Source organism: Chrysemys picta, chromosome 25 (genome assembly GCF_011386835.1).
Source record: "Chrysemys picta bellii isolate R12L10 chromosome 25, ASM1138683v2, whole genome shotgun sequence".
In the NCBI taxonomy this organism is placed as follows: Eukaryota; Metazoa; Chordata; order Testudines; family Emydidae; genus Chrysemys; species Chrysemys picta.
The window spans coordinates 15,065,401-15,086,648 of NC_088815.1; the positions used below are offsets into that span (position 1 = coordinate 15,065,401).

At 56.0% G+C, this 21,248-nt stretch overlaps 1 protein-coding gene across 3 annotated transcripts; it reads left to right on the plus strand.

Annotated features, from left to right (window-relative positions):
- Window positions 1-13: 13 nt before the first annotated feature.
- On the plus strand, window positions 14-20,792 carry CERS1 (ceramide synthase 1). Of its 3 annotated transcripts, none has more exons than XM_065578540.1 (7): window positions 14-130; window positions 14,938-15,097; window positions 15,569-15,749; window positions 16,157-16,318; window positions 17,181-17,328; window positions 18,546-18,691; window positions 19,358-20,792. In XM_065578540.1, exons 2-7 carry the CDS (start codon window positions 14,983-14,985, stop codon window positions 19,398-19,400), a joined length of 795 nt encoding a protein of 264 aa, XP_065434612.1. In that variant the 5' UTR covers window positions 14-130; window positions 14,938-14,982; the 3' UTR covers window positions 19,401-20,792. The 3 variants fall into 3 exon arrangements, with proteins under 3 accessions (XP_065434612.1, XP_005279033.1, XP_023963937.1); XM_005278976.5 differs by lacking the exon at window positions 14-130 and adding an exon at window positions 3,583-3,974; XM_024108169.3 differs by lacking the exon at window positions 14-130 and adding an exon at window positions 3,625-3,974 and having other exon boundaries at window positions 18,570-18,691.
- The last annotated feature ends 456 nt before the right edge of the window (window positions 20,793-21,248 follow it).

Genomic DNA, 21,248 nt, shown 5'->3' on the forward strand with positions numbered 1-21,248 from the left:
GACACACAGCTTTCCCTGCCTCCAGGATGTCTTGGGATGCTACAAGCAGGAGGGAAGGGAAGATTCCCCAGAATAAAAGTAGTCACACCCAAAGTACTCTGATTGCAGAGGTGCCAGCCTGGATCTTAAGGTAGTAAAATGTAGTGAGCTCATGTCACAGGGACGGGGAAACATTGCATCTTCCCGCAACAAAGTCCGGATCACAGTATGTGTTAACTCCTGTACGTGGGAGGGGACGCTTGCCCATATTTCATTAAAAGCTAAAGAACTGATCAACCTGACACACTGTGCAGCAAACATGTGACACCAAAAAATTGTACATCTCTGTAACCTAGAGTGCAACGTGCGCAGCATGTAATATTACTGCATGTGATGTAACAAACTGTTCTGTTGCATCAGACGTGCAAGGGGCAGATGTCAGCATGGGGTCCTTAGCTGAGATTTTTCTAATGTTTATCTATGTCTGGAGTCTTCTGTTTGCTTCCTGGTGTGCAGGCTACGCAAGGCTGCAAACGTTTCTGGCTGGCATCTCCTTTGTGCCCACCTCGGTTGTGATTGCTCTGAAAGGGCTCATTGTCCCTTTCCGGGCCGGTTTAGCGAGCAGCTATTTTCAATGGACGGTTTTTCAGGGTCCAATCTTGAATGAATGTTCTCTTTGTGGCGCCGTCTGCGGCAGATGTGAAAGGGGCTTGTGTTTTCGGTGCAGCCGTTCCCCACTTGATGGGCCATGATAAATTGACTTAAAAATTGAAACAATAAAAGCAAGTGGCAGAGGGGAAGCCGGTACTGTCAGTATAAAAATAGGGGAATGTGCTGTCTGTCGGGCCTAGCGAGCAGGACAAGTTTGTTTTATCACGGGTGAGTTCCCTGGATTTTCTGTAATGGAGCTGTGGGATCCAAGTGTAAAATCGGAACCATTTCAAAGCAGTGACCTCAAATGGTATCACGCTGATCAATATTTCCTCTCCTTTTCCCTACCAAACCCACCCCACTGTACAATTCAACAGGTAATTTTCCAGGTACAAAGTCCCATGGGGGTTTGTTCTGCTTCTTGCTTCGACCCCACTAATAAGGATCCTGCAATTGGAATTTAGTTGAAGTGCTGCTGGATGCACGAGGCATCTTTGCCTTCCTGTTGCTGAAGTCTAATAATACTGGGCCCTTCTCGACCGCCTTTTGTTTGAGGTGGTTCTTGTACGTTAGAAACACGAAGGAATTACGCCTCGTAGCATTCCTGTGCGTTCAGAAGTATTGTTATTTTACGGATGGCCCTAAGGTCACAGGAGTCAAGGGCAGCGCTGGGGCTCAACTGCGTTCCTGTCCCTCCAGTGTTTGATTTTAAACACAAGCCCGGCCTTCTGCCTGCCCTGATGAACAAAGCTGTGGCTTTGCATTTGTCAGCGGAACTGACTTCAAGGCGCAGGGAGCGGGTCTGTGGCTGAGAAGGGGCCATTTGCAGACGAAGTGCTGACTCAACTTTTAAGTACATCGCAGAGTTTGATCTCACGCTGAGACACACTGTCTCAGGCCCGTATCCTGTGAAATCAACTGCAGGTGCAGAAACGGACTCTAAAGCCGTGTGTAACGGCACAGGATTGAGCCCTTAACGCCCTGAAGGAGGGTGGGTGCATGTTCAGTGGAATGGCTGCTGTATCCACAGCGGCTGCATAGAGGAGCAGCAGCGAACACGGCATCTGTTAATCAGATACAAGTTGCAGCCTAGAGAAGTGCTTTGTGCTCTCGCTCGAACGTTGCTGTCGTGTCGGATAATGGGGAGCAGCAGGCGCTGATCTGACTGTTACCTGAGAGAGGTGTGTGAAGGCAGCCTGGCCACCAGGATCCCAGAGCCGGGGAGCCACTTCTGTTCGGGACCAAGTTCGTGCAAAGGCAGCGCATTCATTTCATGGGGGGGAGCCTCTCATGTCAGGAGATGGCCCCATTGACTGGCCATCTGGGGTTTCGTGGGGTGGGAGCAAGTAAGAGTGAAGAATCAGGATGTGGGGGCTAAGGGTTCTATCTTCATATTGTTCCCAGTGGAACACAGACACATCTGTCTCTTGAGTGGTTATTTGATGACTACAGATGTTGGTTTACTTTCCAGTCTTGTATGTCGACTCCCACCTCGGCAGCTGGCGGGAGTGCTAAGCTGATTTGTGGTAGTGGCTTTGAAATGGTGTATTTAGCAAAGGCTTTGTGAGCTTGCAAGTCAGATACAATTAAAGCAGGAGGAAGTTACGTTTGCATATCTTCAAAAGCATTGTGGGCTATTCTGCACTCGGGTCTGACTTGTACCTTGTGCTAGACACGGCAGCTGTGCTGTATTTCATGTGCTTTCCAGGAAAGGTGTGGAAGGCAGAGTAAACCCACCGCGTTTCTCTGCACCAAGCTGTCTACTTGGCTGTTTATACCTCATGCTAATGTACATCTTCCTTCTGCTCAGAATATCTTCCTGCTGAGATCCTTTGTGGACAGAGGAAAGTTCAGGGGAAGTCTTCCTGTTGTGTGTATTGATTCCAAAAGTATTAAATAGTTAATATTTGATCAAGGACTCTGCACTCTCTCCTTCATGGGCAAGCTGGGCTAAACGTGTTCTGAAAGGGAAAAACTGAAATCTGTCAACATGAAACCACTATGGGCTGGTCTACAGTGAAAAATTAGGACAAGCCATCTACGTCCCCTGTGATGTGAAAAAGCCACACCCCCGAGCCGTGTAGCTAAGATGATCTGGCCCTTCTGGAGACAGTGCTGGGTCAATGGAAGAATTTGTTGACGTAGTCTCCTGCCTCTCATGGGAGGTGGATTAACTATAGCGATGGGAGAACGCCCCCCCCCCCCCCCAATAGTGTCTACACTGAAGTGCTGCTGTAGCATTCTAAGGGGGGAGAGAGCCGGTTTTCCCCTCAGCTGTGTTTAGCTGGGAAGGGAGGAGTTGGGTGAAGGATATTGTAGAGCAGTGGTTCTCAACCTTTCAGGAGTCTGATCTCTCTTGTATACTCCAAGTTTCACCTCCACTTAAAAACTACTTGCTTACAAAATCAGCCCTAAAAATACAAATGTCACAGCACACTGTTACTGACAGATTGCTGACTTCTCATTCTGTCTGTATGAAAGTTGGGTTTGTACTGATGTGTGTACCCGTGGGGGTACCCGTACCACGGCTGGTGAGGATAAAGCTGTCCTATGGGCGATAAGGGGGCCCTAGGGCTAGATTGCAGAATCTAGACCAACTCATCAAAAATGACTGGTGGTTGGGGGGTTCCCAGTTGAAAAAGGGGCCTGCTTTCTCACCTGTGTGAGAGTGAGATATTCAGGAAAGCTTCCCCCTGGCACTGCAAAGGAGACCCCCGCCCCAGCTTTCTCTAAGCAGCTAGGCTGCGGGCAGGTCCAGTCTGTCCCTCTTGGTCCCTAGGGGCTGGGGAATTTCCCCTTTAACTGGGGATAAAAAGGCTGCTGGGGGCTCTGTGCTGCCCTTGCAGGGGACTCGCCTCGCCCCTGCGGACCCACCGCTCCCCGTCCCCAGGCGCGCAGGGCCCGAGCTTTGGCCCCGGTGAGGGTCGCACCGGGCTGCGGCTGGCGCATCCCCTGCTCCAGCGCGCACTGCTGCCCCCTATCTTCAGCCGCCGCCTGGAGCCTGCGCGTTGCGGGCAGCAGCTGCCAACCTCTGGCTGCCGAGCGGGCTGCAGCGCGGGCGCTCGCCGCTCCCGGAGCGATGGGCCGGGGGCGATCGCGCAGCCTGTGACCGGGGCGCCGGGATGCCGCGGCCCGAGCCCATGCCCGGCTACGGGCAGCTACTGCAGTGCGGCTACCGGAGCCTGGCGGGGGCGGTGCGGAGCTGCACGGACTGCGGCTGGGAGCTCTCCCGGCGGACCTGGGCCGAGAACGCGTCGCTCGGCTGGAGCGAGACCCTCCTCTGCTTGCTCTGTGCCATCGGCTGGACCTGGCTGCGCAGGGCCGCCTCCGGCTGCCTCTTTCGGGTCAGTGCCCGCCCGGCGAGCGGCACGGCGGGGGGCAGGGGCGGGGGCTGCACTTGACCAGACAGCAAGTGTGAAAAACCGGGACGGGGGTGGGGGGTATTAGGAGCCTATATAAGAAAAAGACCCTAAAATCGGGACTGTCCCTATAAAATCGGGACATCTGGTCACCCTAGGCTGCACTGCGGGGTGGGGGGGCTGCTTTGCGGGGAGGGGAGAGGGGGCTATATTGCATGGGGGGCAGGGGAGGGAAGAGGGAGAGGGGCTGCATTATATGGGGGCAGGGGAGGGGACGCACTGCGGGGAGGGGAGAGGAGAGGGGGCTATATTGCATGGGGGCAGGGGAGGGGAGGGAAGGGGGAGAGGGGCTGCATTGTGCGCTGCGGGGGGGGTTGAGGTTGGGGAGGGCTACATTGCAAGGAGAACCCGTGTGTTGTATCTTGCTACTTAACTCTCCTCCCCCCAATGCACGTCTGGGGTGAAGTAATGAGATTTAGGTCTTGCAAAGGGGGAGGGGGGGCAGGCGGGCGGGCTGGCTGCAGGGCCTGGCTCTGAGGGGTGGGGGGGCAGTGAGCTGGGCTCCTGCAGGCTGTCACCACCGTGCGGCTTTCCCCTCCTCCCTGTGGCCCGAGGCTTAGCTGCAATACAGGCTGACCTAGTTCAAAGTGCTGGGCTGCTGGTCGGGCTAGCAGGAGATGGGGGAAGGGGGAGGACGCCCCGACCCCCTGTGCAGAAGGGTCGCTCTGGGTTTATTGCACTGAACAAATGTCATGAGATGAAAGCTGCCCCTTCTCCCCAAGCGATGGGTCCTAGCCCGGGGGACGGCCCTGGATGCCTGGTGTATGTCAGAGCCGGGATTGACCCTACCCTTGATGGGACTTTCAAGGCAAAAGAGATGGAAGATGCTGTGTCCTGGGTCATGTGACAATCCGGAGCCGTCAGAGGCACAAACCAAACCCTTTCCTCAGCACTGATGGTGACAAGACAGTTTCCAGGGCTGGGGGGAGATTGGGCGGGAGGTGGTTCTGCCTGGAGACGGCTCGGACACATTCTGGGACACTTCAGCCTGGGTTGGCTCCCCTGGAGAACTTGCCATCTCCAGAGGCGATTTGCTGTGGGGTGACCCAGGCTGCAGGGAGCAGGACTTGATTAATAACCATGATCCATCCTCAGCCCAGTAACTGCTCTGGGCTCCTGTCCCCGCACCTCTCCTCGCACAGGGCCTTCCTGATGGGACGCTCTGCCGAGCCATTCACATGTGTCGTTGCTTGCTCCCTATTGAGTCACAGAGCGACGCTTGCCCTGGTGCCAAGAACTAGCACAAGGCCTGAAGCGCTCAAAATAGGGGTTAGGTAGGACTTCAGTAGCCTTGTGCCGCTTTTCTGTCGCCCTTCTTCCTCCAGCCCCCATTTGCCCGGAGCCAGGGTTGAGCAGCTAGGGTTGCCAATTTTGGTTGGACGTATCCCTGGAGGTTTTATCACTTGACATAATCTTTAATGAAAGATTCATCTTTAATTCCTGGGGGCTCCAGGACAATCCTGGAGGGTTGGCAACCCTACACGCAGCACCTGACTCTCTCTGGATACCCCAGTGGGTAGGGGACTGGCTGGGAGTCAGGACTCCTGGAGTTTAATCCCAACACTGTCACACAGTGTGATCTTGAGCAAGTCACTGAGCAGCTGTTGTTGTGCCTCAGTTTCCCCTCTATAAACTGAGTGCTCCCTCCCCTTTGTAAAGTGCTTTGAGATCGGAGGGTGAAAAGCGCAGCAGGAGTGTGTGCTTTGTAGCTTAGCTGGCGCTCCGTGGGTAATTGGCAGCTCGTGCTGACGATGGGGTGCCATCCCTTGGTCACGCTTGTTGTCACCAAAGCATGAGAAGGATGGCTCTCATGGCTACATCCGGATCGGGCTGCTTTGCCTTGAAATACTGCCACGGAGTTTGATGTGGGGCTGAGATGGCAAACAGTGCCGGGGGGGGGGGCAGTGGGAGGAAACGGCTTTATAAAAACATCCAACACCTGGGTGTGATTCACGTGCTGGAGATTTAAAGGGAAGATTGGAGGGTCTGGCTCTCCCAGAAGAGCTTTGCCATTTTTAATGAGAATTGAGCTGCGTCTTGTGGCATATATCTGATGTGGAGGCTGTTCAGAGGAGGGGTCATTCAACAGCAGGTGAGGTGAGGCTTTCACCTCCTCTGTCACCCTTGGGACTCTTCCATCTGCTGTGAGTAAACTCCTTCTATGCAAGAGACAGTCACTGCCCAGTGTAGAACCCAAGTGCAGTTGTTCCTCTTTGCCGCTCGTGTTCAAATCCTATATCTCTGGCAATTAATCCTTTAACATTCTCTCAGAGACTGAAAGGCTCATCCCTGTGAAATCAATTAATTCTGTGTGTCCCAAGAATGCCGCCTTACTGAGCATTAATCATTATATGTCATAGATCTCAGCACTTGGCCTGTAGCTGCTATGCACCTAAAGAGGAAGTCACTTTCTTAGCAGGAGGACAAAGATTGTGGCTTAAAATGCACCTTCATTTAGCTCTGTCTGTGACCAGATATCTCTGAAAAAAGCTGCTTAAAGAAACACACCTCTTCCTGTTACGTGTGGATCCTACTCATGCATCATCTGGAGTGCCCATTGTTTTCACTGGGCGTTTAGATGTGCAAGGAGTGCAGAATCTAGGTTCCCAATGTCTTTAGAGGGCACCAGTAACATAGCATAGCCAGTAACATATCCTTCTCTGCCAAGCTATCAAGCCTGTGGCCGGGGAAGAAGCAGTAGAGGTGATCTAGCCCAACTTTAGTAAGGCTTTTGATACCATCTCACATGACCTTCTCATGAGCAAACTAGGAAAATAGACAAACTTGTTATAAGGTGCATGCACAACTGGTTGGAAAACTGTACTCAGAGAGTAGTTATCTATGGCTAAAAATCCAACTGGAAGGGCCTATCAAGTGGGGTCCCATAGGGATCTGTCCTAGATCTGGTTCTGTTCAGTGTCTTCATAAATTATTTGGATAACGGCACAGAGAGCACACTTACAAGTTTGTGAATGATGGCAAGTTGTGAAGGGTTGCAAGGACTGGATTAAATTAAAAATGATCTGGACAACTGGAGAAATGGTCTGAAATAGAATGAAATTCAATAAGGACAAATGCAAGGTACTGCACTTAGGAAGGAGTAATCAGTTTCACAAATACAAAATCGGAAAACACTGTCTAAGGAGGAGCACGGCAGAAAAGGATCTGGGAATTATAGTGGATCACAAGCTAAATATGAGTCAACAATGTAATATTGTTTCAAAAAAGCAAACATCGTTCTGAGACGTATTACCAGGAATGTTGTAAGCAAGACACAAGAAGTAATTCTTCTGTTCTACTCAGCACTGATAAGGCCTCAATGCGAGTATTGTGTCCAGTTCCAGACACCAAGCTTCAGGAACGACATGGACAAATTAGAGAAAGTCCAGAGGAGAGCAACAAAAATGATGAAAGGGCTAGAAAGATTGAAAACATTGGGTTTGTTCAGTCTGGAGAAGGGAAGATTGAGGGGGGCTCTGATAACAGTCTGCAAGTATGTAAAAAGTTGTTATAAAGAGGAGGGTGATAAATTGTTCTCGATAACCTCTGAGGATAGGACAAAAAGCCATGGCCTTAAATTGCAGCAAGGGCGCTTTAGGTTGGACATTAGGAAAAACTTCCTCCCTGTCAGGGTGGTTAAACACTGGAACAAATGAGCTCGGGAGGTTGTGGAATCTCTATCATTAGGCAACAGCTGTCAGGGACGGTCTAGAGAACACTTAGTCCTGCCTCAGTGCAGGGGACTGGACTAGACGACCTCTCGAGGGCCCTTCTAGCCCGGATTGGTTTGGGAGGGGTCGGCCTGCGGGGCGCCCATGAGAAAGCGGGAGAGGAAATGTATTTCTTGTCTGGTGTGGGGTTTCTGTAACCTTCTGCCTCTTCTCTAGGAAATGGAAGGAATCTTTGTCCTCCCTTAGTGGCAGTGGCAGGGCCTGGCTGTTGAGCGTTCAAACCTGAGCGTCTCCTGGATGTGTCTGACCACAAACGGGGCTTGTGAGATGGCCAGGCCTAGGCCTCCTCTCTGCCCCCCCACCTCATACAGTCTCTTTGGTGGCCCTCACTCAGCTGGTCTGTGGAAGGCTGCTGTCCCTGGGGAGGAGCAAGCTCTCCTGAGGGAGCAGCTGCTGCCAATGGCCTGGAGGAGTTGAACAAAGCATCAGCCTGTGCTGCACTAAGTGACAATTTAATAGCCCAATGGGAAGCCAGGGCTGTGTCCGTCATGGGGTTCTCTGTACCCAGCACAGGACAAGGGGGCCCTGCCTTGAGGAGGGCACAGGACACGGTGCCTGATAGCCCATCAGGCCGGTACTAGCTGCTCCTCTTTCAAGCAGGCCCAGGGGCTGTGCACTGATGTTGCATGAATGTAACCGAGGGCAGAACTGGGCCCTTGCGCTTTGCATGATGCACCAGGCACGATCCAGGTCAAGGGAGGGAGGGCAGGCCTAGACGGACACTGAGCTTGCACCAAGAAACTCGTTTCTGGCTGCTTTTGGCAGATACTGTTGGCTTTGTGGCCAGTCGTGCGCCGGGTGCTGGCACCAGGGTGACATAGAAAGAAGGAGCCCTCGAGTGGTGCTTTTTAATGAACCAGCCCCCCACTGGTGAAGGTGGAAAATGAGCTGCTGTGCTCCAAAATGCAGGGAACAGCCTATGAGAGAACTGGTCCAGGCTAAAAGTAGTAGGTGTCTGGGGCACGTTACCAGAGAAGGCGTGTGACAATCCCAGGCTGGAGAGAAAGCTTGAAGATGGGATTGAGAGACTCTTGTATTCTGGTGCTAGGACCAGTGCAGAACCTAGATCAGGGGTTCTCAAACGTTTGTCCTGGTGACCCCTTTCACACCTCAAGCCTCTGACTGCAACCCCCCTTATCAATTAAAAACACTTGTTTATATATTTAACACCATTATAAATGCTGGAGGCAAAGTGGGGTTTGGGGTGGAGGCTGACAGCTCGTGACCCCCCCGTAATAACCTCGCGATTTCCTGAGGGGTCCCGACCCCCAGTTTGAGAACCCCTGACCTAGATAGGCCCATGGAAAGGGTGGACCCGCACGCTCTCCTTCTGTTCCCACTCTCTTTCAGGGGGCACGGAGCTGCCGTCTCTCAGATGAGATCAAAACCTTAGGTTCCAACCACTTAGGGCTATTAAAGGCCCCGTGGTGTTTTTCACAAGAATGAGAAGTGTTGACCCCTGGGTCCTGGCCAAAATCCAACATGAACACCTGACCCTGCCTCGCCCACTGCACCTTGAGAAGTTTGTCAGATATTCTCCGTTGCCTGTCCTAAATTGCTGCCTGGCATTTCTCTGCAGCTGCTACACACCTTCCACCTCGTGGCTAGACACGGCTGGTTGATCCCCGGGTGGTTCTCAATTTGCAGAGCGCTGCAACGTGAACATCTCCTTTGGGGCTGTGAATGGATGCTGGCCACCTAGGCTGGGGTGCAGCATTCGCTTCTTCAGGCTCCCCGCTCGGCTGGCTTTTCTAGTGACGTGTTTTGTGCCTCGAAGAGCCAGATTCTCCCCAGGACCCAAAACATTCACCGGAGTGAGTTCCCAGCCCTGCTTTCCTCCTGGCTGGGGTGAATGCCTTGGGAGGTAGCAGGGCCACTCGCAACAAACCAGCAGGCCGACCCTCCGGTAAGAATTGCCTTGGGAGCCATGAGCAGCCCGGAGTGCTTCCTTCCTGCAGTGCCAGTGAGTGTGACCTGCGCCTCGTCCCTCTCGGGGTGCAGAGAGTAGCTCTCCTGTGCCCTGACAGTGGTGCCCTCTCGCTCGTGTGCCCTAGCCACTGCTGGCAGGCCTGTGACGCCACAATGGGCCATTTCTTGTGGAAGAGAATGAAGCCATTTTCCTTGGGTTCCAGGGCGGGGGCTGGGTTTCACGTGCTGTGTGTCAGCGTTCAGGAGCTGACCCACGCTGCTCAGGAGACTAATCAGCCCCCACAGGGCTCAAGAGGCAGCTGTGCCTGGGCTCCCGAGGGTGCCTGGGCTCCCGAGGGTGCCCGCTCCAAAGGCTGGTCTCCACTGGGTGCAGGCGCTCGAGCGAAGAGGAAATGGCTTTTAATGATTTATGGGAACTGTCGTGATATTTCTCACTGTGTTTTCCAAAGCCTTCGCAGCACCCTGAGGAGGCAGGTGAACGGTATCCCTGTTTTCCAGGTGGGGAAACCGAGGCACAGAGCAGCTCAGTGACTTGCCTAAGCCCATAGATAGGGTTGGTGTCAAGAGCAGGAGGACAGTGTTGGGGGTCCCCAGGCCTGTGCTCAGACTACACCCCTCCTTAGATGGTTAGCGATTGCCTTAGATAGCGGGGCAGCTGATTCAACGGGCATTATTCTTGGTTCTGCAGGCTTTGGGGACCCATTCCTCTGGGTAAAAGCGGGGTGCAGTCGGGTTTCATTTTCATTCCACTGAGCCTATGTGACCTGCACCAGAGAGGAAACTACTCCAGTGGGCCGCAGAACTCCAGCCATGGTCCTGCGGCGTGAGACGAGCGAGGATCCTGGGGGCCAGTGGCGCTTGGGGGGATGCCCAGGCAGGGGCACTGTAGCTTGGGATTGAGGGGCGGCAGTGGGGAAGCCCAGGCCTGAAAGCAATAAGGGAGCTGTGATAGAGCTGTGTGAGGGAGCCAAAGCCCTGGCTTCCAATGGAAATCTGTTTCCCTGATGGCTGATCAGTATCTTCTACTGCGGGCAAAGCAAAATCCACCACAAGCTGCCAGCTCTCAGGACCTGCGGGCACTCCGGGCCCTTTCATTCCTCTGGAGACCTCTTTGGGCATGGCTGGGACTTGTAGTGTGATTTAGATGGGGCTACTATAAGGTGGGTGCATAACTGGCTGGATAACCGTAATCAGAGAGTTGTTATTAATGGTTCCCAATCCTGCTGGAAAGGCATAACGAGTGGGGTTCCGCAGGGGTCTGTTTTGGGACCGGCTCTGTTCAATATCTTCATCAACGACTTAGATATTGGCATAGAAAGTACGCTCATTAAGTTTGCGGATGATACCAAACTGGGAAAAAGAAGAACAGGAGTACTTGTGGCACCTTAGAGACTAACAAATTTGTTAGTCTCTAAGGTGCCACAAGTACTCCTGTTCTTCTTTTTGCGGATACAGACTAACACGGCTGCTACTCTGAAACCAAACTGGGAGGGATTGCAACTGCTTTGGAGGACAGGGTCATATTCAAAATGATCTGGACAAATTGGAGAAATGGTCTGAGGTAAAAACAGGATGAAGTTTAACAAAGACAAATGCAAAGTGCTCCACTTAGGAAGAAAAAATCAGTTTCACACATACAGAATGGGAAGAGACTGTCTAGGAAGGAGTACGGCAGAAAGGGATCTAGGGGTTATAGTGGACCACAAGCTAAATATGAATCAACAGTGTGATGCTGTTGCAAAAAAAGCAAACCTGATTCTGGGATGTATTAACAGGTATGTTCTGAGCAAGACACGAGAAGTCATTCTTCCGCTCTACTCTGCGCTGGTTAGGCCTCAGCTGGAGTATTGTGTCCAGTTCTGGGCACTGCATTTCAAGAAAGATGTGGAGAAATTGGAAAGGGTCCAGAGAAGAGCAACAAGAATGATTAAAGGTCTTAAGAACATGACCTATGAAGGAAGGCTGAAAGAATTGGGTTTGTTTAGTTTGGAAAAGAGAAGACTGAGAGGGGACATGATAGCAGTTTTCAGGTATCTAAAAGGATGTCATAAGGAGGAGGGAGAAAACTTGTTCACCTTAGCCTCTAAGGATAGAACAAAAAGCAATGGGTTTAAACTGCAGCAAGGGAGGTCTAGGTTGGACATCAGGAAAAAGTTCCTAACTGTCAGGGTGGTTAAACACTGGAATAAATTGCCTAGGGAGGTTGTGGAATCTCCGTCTCTGGAGATATTTAAGAGTAGGTTAGATAAATGTCTATCCGGGATGGTCTAGACAGTATTTGGTCCTGCCATGCGGGCAGGGGACTGGACTCGATGACCTCTCGAGGTCCCTTCCAGTCCTAGAATCTATGAATCTACCCACCCGCCCCACCCGTTTTCTGTTTGGAGGGGGAGCAATGAGGAGGTTCCCAAGCCATAATCTTGTGTCCAGCTTCACCACAGCACTGGCCCTTTAAATGCAGCCACATTACATCACTCACCAGAACCTGGGGCTCTTTCAGCCAGAGCCAGCAATGCATTGTTCCTGCTGCAGCACCGGTTGCTCCTAGCAACACGGGCATCGCTCTGTCATTGCTATGGCAACAGCAGCTGGCTGATGGCAAAGAGGGTGCCCCCCACCCCCGCATGCGCCCCACCCCAGAATGAAGAGGAGGAGTAATTGGTGCCCGCCTGGCTCCTGCTTAATCATTCATGGGATGGCTGGCTGCGTGCAGGACCTGCTGATGCACATCTGCGTGGGTGGCCTCAGCATACCCGTCTGGGCTGTGGGCAGACAGAGCCGGGACTGCCCCTGCGACCAGCTCCCCAGCATGTATTATTCAGAGGCAGTAATTTTACCCCTCCTTCTCCTGGCCTCCTCCAGCCCTTCTGTGTAGGCTCTCCCTGTTCTGGTGTCTCCCACCCTCATTCTGCTCCACGGCTCACCCCAAAGCCAGCTGCTGCCTGATTTCACAGAGGGCTCTGTCTAGAGGGGAGAGACCGCATGGGCAGCTCTCGGTCTGGGGTGCTCAGGTCAGGGTCAGCGTTAGCCATGCAAAAAGCGTGGGAGTTTTCACTGGAAAGAGAAGGGAGAGGAACAGCTCCTGCTCGGGAGGGTGCATTTCCTCCTTGGCTGTAGGTGGCAATTCCACCCTACCTCCCTGATGTGGCGACAGCCTCTTTCTGCTGAGAGCTCAGAGCCGGTTCTCTCTCTGCCTCCTTACCCGGCTCCATAGTGTCTGAACGCCTCAGCCTTTGATGGGTTTGTCTGTAGTCCCCCCGGGAGGTAGGACAGCACCACTGTCCGCTTGTACCGATAGGGGAAACTGAGGCAAAGAGAGGCAAGGTCACGCCGGCAGGCAGCCCGGATCTCCTGAACCACTACCATGATGATCGGTGGGCCAGCCAAAGGAAGGAACTAGGCTCTCAGTCCCTGCTCCATGAGCACACGGGGCCTGCCCAGGAGCAGCTCGGGAGCTGAGCTGTCTCCAAATGGGGCTTATTTGAGCTCCTTTCTGGGCTGCATTTTATAGAGCCACAAATAATTCCTGCCTTCCAGGGGCTGGGACTCCCTGCCTGTGCATTCTTCACCCTCCCTTAGTGCAGCCTCTCCCCCTGCTGCAGTGTGGTGCTTTGAGTGGGGCGGCCCTGCCCCGCATGCAGGATCTGGGGGTGGGCAGGGGCTGATGGAGGCACAGACAGCCTGGCTGGGGGGGCTGCGGGATCTTGCCAGTTTCAGGGCATTCTCTGGACTTGGGCGTTGCAAAGCTGGTGCTTCCACCCCGGGAGCAACTGGTGCTGGGAACTCGTCAGCCGTCCGTACTAGGCAGGATGGGGCCGCTTTGGAAGGGAGCCTTTTGCATGAATCTCTCTGCCCCGTCATGCACAGAGAGGAGCTATGGCTGGGCCAGCCACCTCCACTGAACAGCTGGGGTCTTAATATAGCCTTCAAGGAGCCAATAGGAGCCAAGCAGCCGGCTCTGGAAATTGCTGATCCGGGGAAGGGTATGGTTACTTTGCAGGTATTTTATTTTCCTCTGGGGCTCATCCGGTGTTCCTCCGCAGCACACTCAGCACAGCACGGGGCCTTGGTGCATTATCCATGTGTCGGGGAGTAACTGAGCCAGACACCCACTAGCTGTCCGCTCCCCCAGCACTCACTGCCCCAGACACGCCCTCACTCCCACTTCTCGCAGGAGTGACGGGGTCTGCGACTCCGGGATTTTCCATTTGGCCCAGGCCCCTATCAGATGTGAAGGTTCTTTTAGAGGGAGGGGGCACACGCTGGCAGAAGCCCATTCACAGGGCACCCCTGGGGTTTCTTAGTGCAGACAGGGCTCTGGATTTATTCGTTTTGAATTCCCTCCTTGGTTGCAGAAGGCTGGCTGGGGCCAGCCCTGCTCCCCGGGGAGTGACCCTGATGGGCATGTGGAGACAGCGTGCCTTTGGCCTTTGCTTTCTCCACTGCTCAGTGTTGACAGCAGCTGCCGCTGTGGCCGAGTCTGAGCCGGATGGAAACCTGAGCTTTCTTTTCTCCTGCTCTGGCTGCCTGCCGGGGCTCCCCTCCCACCCTCCTGGAGCAGTGGAAGGAGCCTGAAAAGTTTGGGCGGGTTAAGTCAGGTTCTGATCCCTGTTTTCGCTCCTTTCTGATGGAGAGCAGGGGTGGGAAGATACTTTACAAATGTTCTTCCCGCCTGTTTGTTGTCAGAGAAGTTCCAGGACGGTGAAGTCTGGTTTGGTGGGGAGACCTCCTGGCGGTGTCGCACTTTCACTGCGGCTGCAGGGGGCATGAATATTGCACAAAGACATCCTTTTGCCCACATGTTCATTAGGCATCTGAGTGATCGACACCATGGTGTTTGGGGCAGTCTAGCTGAAATTCCCGTCTCTGGTCCACGGTTGTGTCCCTCTCCTGTGAGCTGTTAGTGTCGCTAGCTCCCACTGTGCACGGGGGGAACCCCAAACTCCTGAGCTCAGCGGCACAGGGCATCTCAGTGCAAGTCTGGATCTGTCCTGTGGCCGGAGTTCAGGGGGGATGAGGCCCAGCCAAGGAGCTGCCCTCAAGGACTTTTTGCTGAGTTATAAACATGTGGTCCCCTTGTGCCCTGGGCGTGGGGACCTCTGGAGCCAGGTCTGGGTGTGCAGAGGGCTGCAGGGAGCTGCAGTGAATCTCCCAGAGCTGAGGCACCATCCGGGGATGCTGCTGTCCCCCTCCCTGAACCCTGCCCCATGTCCCCTCTCTCCCTGCAGCCGTTCGGGGAGTGGTGTAACCTGCAGCCAAAGGATGCTGCCAAGATGCCCGAGAGCGCCTGGAAGCTGCTGTTCTACACGCTGTCCTGGTCATATGGCGCCTACCTGCTCTTCTTCACCGAGTACCCCTTCTTCCACGACCCGCCCTCCGTCTTTTACGGTACGTGAGCGCCACAGAGAAGAAGCTCAGATGCTAATGCCCAGAAGGCAGGGGTGGTGTCCCTGGCCTCCGTTTGCTAGCAGCTGGGAAGGGGCGACAGAGGGTGGATCACATGATGATTCCCTGTCCTGTTCATTCCCTCTGGGGCACCTGGCATTGGCCACTGTCGGTAGACAGGATACTGGGCCAGATGGACCTTTGCTCTGACCCAGCCTGGCCGTTCTTATGTTCTTAAGGGATCAGCGTCTTCAAGGGTCAAACAAAGGGGCCGATGTCAAGGGGGAATCCCTAGATTAAGCTCCCCAAATCACCTTCCTTGTGATGCCAATGACATGTGAGCTCAGGAACTGTCCGTGAGTGGGTGTTGGCCTAGCCAGTGGGGCCCTGCTCCCCTGGGCAGTGCTCCGGCGGCTGGCTGCGGGGGGAGGTGTCTGTGCAGGGCTCATGCAGGGATCTCTGTGCTGCTCCTAGGTTGGGAGAAGGGTATGGATGTACCCACTGACATTGGCATCGCCTACTTGCTGCAGGGCAGCTTCTACGGGCACTCCATCTATGCCACCGTATACATGGATGCCTGGCGCAGGGACTCCGTAGTCATGCTCATCCACCACGTGGTGACGCTGACGCTCATCGTCTTCTCCTACGCGTTCAGGTGAGCCCCTGCCCGACCCCCAGCCCATCCGGCCGCATCCCACTGCCCTATGCACAGGACACGCTCGGATCTGTGGGGCCCCAGTGCTGGGCAGCCACTGGGAAATGCAGCAGCCGTTCCACACCCAGCTATGGCTCGCACTGCCTCTGGGCTCCATCAGAGGGACTCGGAGCTTGTCCCTTGCTCTGAGCTGCCCCACAGTGCTCTAATCGGCCCCATGCTGCGACCCCCACCCCCGGCTCTAATATGGTCCACCCAGTGCCAGGCCATCCAGCACTGTCGGTCTGCATCGCATGGAGCCTGCAGCTCCGATACAGTCTGGCCTGGGCATAGAGCCCACCGCCTCCCCGTGACCTGATGTGCACAGCCCTGCTCACCAACGCACACACGGTCCCTTCTCCCCGCAGGTTCCATAACGTGGGGATTCTCGTGCTCTTCCTGCACGACATCAGCGACGTGCAGCTGGAGTTCACCAAGCTCAACGTCTACTTCAAGCACCGGGGCGGGATCTATCACCGGCTCAACGACGTCATCTCTGACCTCGGCTGCCTCACCTTCAGCATCAGCTGGTGAGTTCCTGCCCCTGCCCCGCTCCAACCCCCGTCCCCCAACCCCCACCGGTGCCGCTAGGCCTCGTCGCCTCGGGGGACACAGCCATGCTGTGAGCTGGGTGGGCTGGGGGGTCCCTCCTGCTGCCTGCTGGGCTGGGAATCCTGCTTTGTGACGTCACGGTAGGTGGCCACAGAGATGCTGATGACATCAGGCACACAGAGTATGGCCACACCAGGGCAGGCGGAAGCAGGAGCTGGGTCCAGGCCCCTTCACAATCCAGCTCTGGCAGTGAGAGCGGCTCGGATTCAAGGAGGGGAAGAGAGGGAGACAGGGTCATGCTCCCGTCACAGCCCCTCTTGGGCCACACCCAGACAGCATGAAAACCTTGGTTGAAAGCCAGGGACCAGCTCCTGGCTCAAGTACTTCCCCCCAGCACCTCCTCCCCAGCCTCTTTTCTCCCTCTGCCCCTGGCACAGCCATGCGGGGGCAGAAGGGGAAGGACACACTGTCTGGCCATAGACCCAAGGAGTGGGGGGACAGATGTGCCACTGATGGGCCTGTAGCAGCAGTTTGCAGATCTTCCCCTCTGTCCCAGGACAGTCTCTCTACTGTCCTCCCGGGACGCTTGGGCTCAGCGTAATCCCGCTTAGCAGCCACCCTCAGGGTCTGAGCCGCGCCTGCCGGCGACAGGTGGGAAGCCCCTCAGTGACTTCATGAAATCCAGCTCTCCTGCCGCAAGGCGGCCAGACATGGGGGAAGGGGCTTGACCTGGAAATGCTGGGCGGGGGGGAAGGGGGTGCTGCTCATCCCCGGGCCCCTCTCCGGGGTCTCCCCTCAATGCCACTCAACTCCCCCCCGCTCCCGTGTCTGTCCTGGCAGGTTCTGGTTCCGTCTCTACTGGTTCCCCCTCAAAGTGCTCTACGCCACCTGCCACACCAGCCTGCAGTCTGTGCCCAACATCCCCTTCTACTTCTTCTTCAACGCCCTGCTCTTCGCCCTCGCCCTCATGAACGTCTACTGGTTCCTGGTGAGTAGGGGCGGCTCAGGGGCCCCGCACAGACCCTGCCGCTGGGGAGCTGGAGAGAGACAGAGCTGGAGCCCCTGGGGCACGGATGGTTGGGTGGGGGAGGGGGTGGGATGGACGCACAAGGTGATGCTACCCCACCCCCCAGCCTCCTCCCTGCTGGAATTCCCACCGTCTGGCCTGCTGATGGACTGGAGAGTGAGCGCTAACAGCAGGAAGGAGCCTAGCCCTGGGGCATTTCCTGGGGCTCCAGGACAGATGGGAACTGTGGAGAGAAAGGCTGTCAGTGCAGGGGACGGGGAGGGACGGGTGGGCAGCCATCTCCCAAAGGGGTCACATCAGCCAGGCGTCCCCAGAGCCCGCAAGGCAGAGCTGGGATTGGCGGGGGGAGAATCAGGACTCAGGCCTGGGCAGGGAGGGGGCTGTGCTTCTCTGTCCAGTCCTTACTGCGTGGCTGCTGCCTGCTTCCCTCCAGCCTCCCTCTGGCCGAGGGTCCCACAGCTCCTCCCAGCCGCTGGGGAATTGGGGAGGGAATCCCCCTGCGCGGCTGCAGCTCGTGCGGTCGGGTGGCCCTCTAGGCTGGACCCTGCCTTCGCTAAGCTCTGAGCTGCCCCCCCTCACCGGGACTGGCAGATGTCATGACTAAGGCTATGGGTTTGTGGAGTCCAGAGGGATAGAAGTCTCCTGCCCTTGTGCTGGGCAAATAGATTTGGGGGTGGGGCTGCAGCAGGGGCATGATGGGTAATTTGTACTCGGAGAGCTCTTCAACCCAGCTCGGTTTGTTTGGAGCTGTGCCCCCCCCCCCACCTATTACCTTGTGTGTGTATGGGAGGGGGGGTGTCCATTGATCCTGGCCCCGGTCTCAGCGGTGGATCTCCAGCGTGGGGGTGGGAGGGGTCTTTCTGGGCTCCCTTCATCTGCTGCTGGAATCTCCTTGCGTGCCCCCCAGGATCCCGCTCCCCCCTTGGGGCGATGCAGCACTGCTGCTCCCCCGCAGCGCCAGGCACCCGGCTCCCAGCCTGGCATGCTCATTCCAGGAGCCCACCGGCCCAGGGAGTCGCTGCTCTCAGACCAGCCTCCCCGGGACTAGCGGGGCGGCCCCCAGGACAGAAGTTTGCCCTAGTTAGTGGGTGAGTGTGTTTGGGCTGGAGGGGGGGGGGGGGGGGGCTGAGCGGGGACTGTGGCCAGTGGGGTCATTGCCTGGTTCCTGTCCCCCCCAGTACATCGTCCTGTTTGTGGCCAAGGTGCTGACGGGGCAGATGCAGGAGGTGAATGACGTGCGTGAATACGACGTGGAGGAGAGCAAGAAAACCACAGGGCCCCGGAAAGCGGGTGAACTCCAGCTCCCCAAATCCTGGAAAGAAGGGTGAGCAGGGGGCAGGCCCAGCGCCCCCCAGTGGGGAGAGGGGGCAGGGACACAGCAGTAAAGGAGGCTGGGAATGCTGCAGGTGGGTGAGGGAAATGTTCGCTATGGATAAACGTCCCGGAGTCCTGGGAACAACAGGGCCTGTACGAGAGACACTTCTCCACGTGCCAGGGGGTCAGTGATGGGGCTGCAGGGGGGTGAGGTTGTGCCAGGTGAGAGCACAGGGGCTGGATCCCTGGCTACAGGCCATAAACTGGTTGCTGGTGGGGTCAGGAAGGAATCATCCGTCTGCCTGCCTGTCTATCTGTCCATCCCTCTGTCCCTTCCCATACACCTCTCTCCATCCCTCCTGCCTGGACCTGCTGCATTGTAGGGGGGTTCCCCTTGCATCTGGCATTGGGGAATGGGCTGAGAGTCTCGCCCAATCTGGCAGGAGGTGGCATGCCGGACATGATGGCCCGACGTGCTGACCCCCCACTGCATTCCCTGGTCACCCTCAAACCTGCTGTGTGCGCCCATCACATGGGATTGAGGCTGGGTCTATGGGGATTGGAGGGACATGTGGGTCTGAGCTGAGGGGTGACCCCGGGGAGGGGCAAGTGATGGCCGGGGGAGGGGCTGGTGCAAATAAAGGGGTGTCATTTTCTGCCGTGGTCTCTTTCACAGGAACCACCTGAAGAACGGGCTGATAAAAGACAAACGGTTATAATGGAACTGCTGGGCAGCCGCTGGGGACTGACCCGGGGCCCTCCATGAACCCAGCGAAGGAGAGAGCCCCGTGGAGAAGGAGTGCAAGACCCCCCCCCACCCCCGCCTGGAGCTGGGGAGCAGCTGGCAGCCGACAGAAACAGTCCACTCCTCTCGGCTTGGCTCTGGCCAGGTTTCACTTGATGCTGACGTGGTTTCTGGAGCCAGTTTGCGCCGGGCACCCTGCAGGCTGCTAGACGGGTCGGCTGAGATGGGGGGGTGGGGAGGGGGGTTTCCTAGCAGGGTCCAGGTCAGATATGGAACTTGCTTTCGGTTACCTGGGATCCCCTGTGCCAACCCCACCCCTTCGCCATCCTCCCCCTCTGCGGTTTCCCCAGACCTGGCAAGTTGTGGGATCCCAGGCAGCTCTTGGCTCTGGAGCACTGACTGAGGCCGTGCAGCTGGTGAGGGGCTCGAAGCAGGGAGGCAAACACCCCCGCCCCTTTGGCACCAGCGTCCCAAGCGTGGGGGGCGCAGAGCCAGCTCTGCTGTAGCTTGCAAACAGGGAATGGTGACATACCGCTTGGGAGACGTGTTGTGCTGCTATGAGCCCTGCTGTCCAGTAGGGGTCAGAGTACTACAGGGAGCTGCTGTAAGTGCATCCAGGGGTTACTTCACAGGCCCCTGCCTGGACCCCCCCCCCCCCCCCCCCCCGGCCAGAGCCTAGAGGATTCTCCCAGCAGCCTTCTCAGGCTGGTCAGACAGGCCTTCCCTCAGTACTGCTGCCCCTTTCATCCCTTAGGAGGCCAGTGCCAGGGATCAGAGAGAGAAGGGACAGCTGCTCCCTCTAGGTCTCCTGCCTTGATGAATCCCCTGGCCTGAGAAACCCTCTCTGCCTAAACCAAAGGACTCGCTAACATCCCGACTGACTCGGTTTCCCAGGCAGTGCGAGTTCTGAGCTTTGCATTTCCTGCAGGCTGGGCTGGGCTGAGCTGTGAACGTTTCCGCTCAGTGGGGAAGAAACCCTGTGGAATTTTGCCCCCATCCCTCCCCCTGGAGCTGGACTTATCCCATCGCAATACTTCTGCAGTGTCGGCTGACGGCTTGCTGCTCTCTGAGGGCCCTAACTCCAAGCCAGGGGGACAATAGGCCACTGAAGGGACGTGCAGCCGGCCTGCAGAGGGTTAATCCAAACGGGCAGGGGGTGAGAGGCTGGTTGTTTTTCCTGGTCCCTTGCTTAGATGCAGACCCCAGATAGCGCTGCATAAGCCACAAAGAGACTCCCTGGAAAACATCAGAGACTGGGAGGTAACATGAAAACGTGAGCCAGGTTGTTAGAAATCCCCCAATTCTGGCTGGGTCCCCCCAGCCAGCCGAACTAGCGAGGACAGGACATTAAACATCCCACCCACTGGCTGCGTTTGTTCCCTGACTTTCAGACTGGGTTTTGCATGCAGGCGCGGTAAATTCGGTAACGTGTCGTTTAATGGTGGCTTGTGCGTTGACGCCAGCTGGCTGCTCAAGTGCCCGTTAGCGGCTGCAGCTGTGCTAGCCGTGAGGCGAGGCAGGGTTGAATACCGATGAGTGGCCGACCCAAATGCTGGGGCAGGCCTGGGCAGCGCGAGGCCAGTGCTGCAGGGTTCTCTGGCAGGTTTCCTAGGGATTAGTGTCTTGCTCTGGACGGATGGGTTGAAGAGTCAGGACAGAGACAGCTGCGGCAGGACCACTTGTGTGCTGTTTAATTGGCCTGACGCCCTTAGGGATTGAAGGGCCAAGCCACCCTGGCCCTGCACCCTGTGTCGTCAGTTACACCTGTGCAAAAGTGGCTGCTGGATCAGAACGCTCCCCTTCTGCTGCCAGCATGCCCACT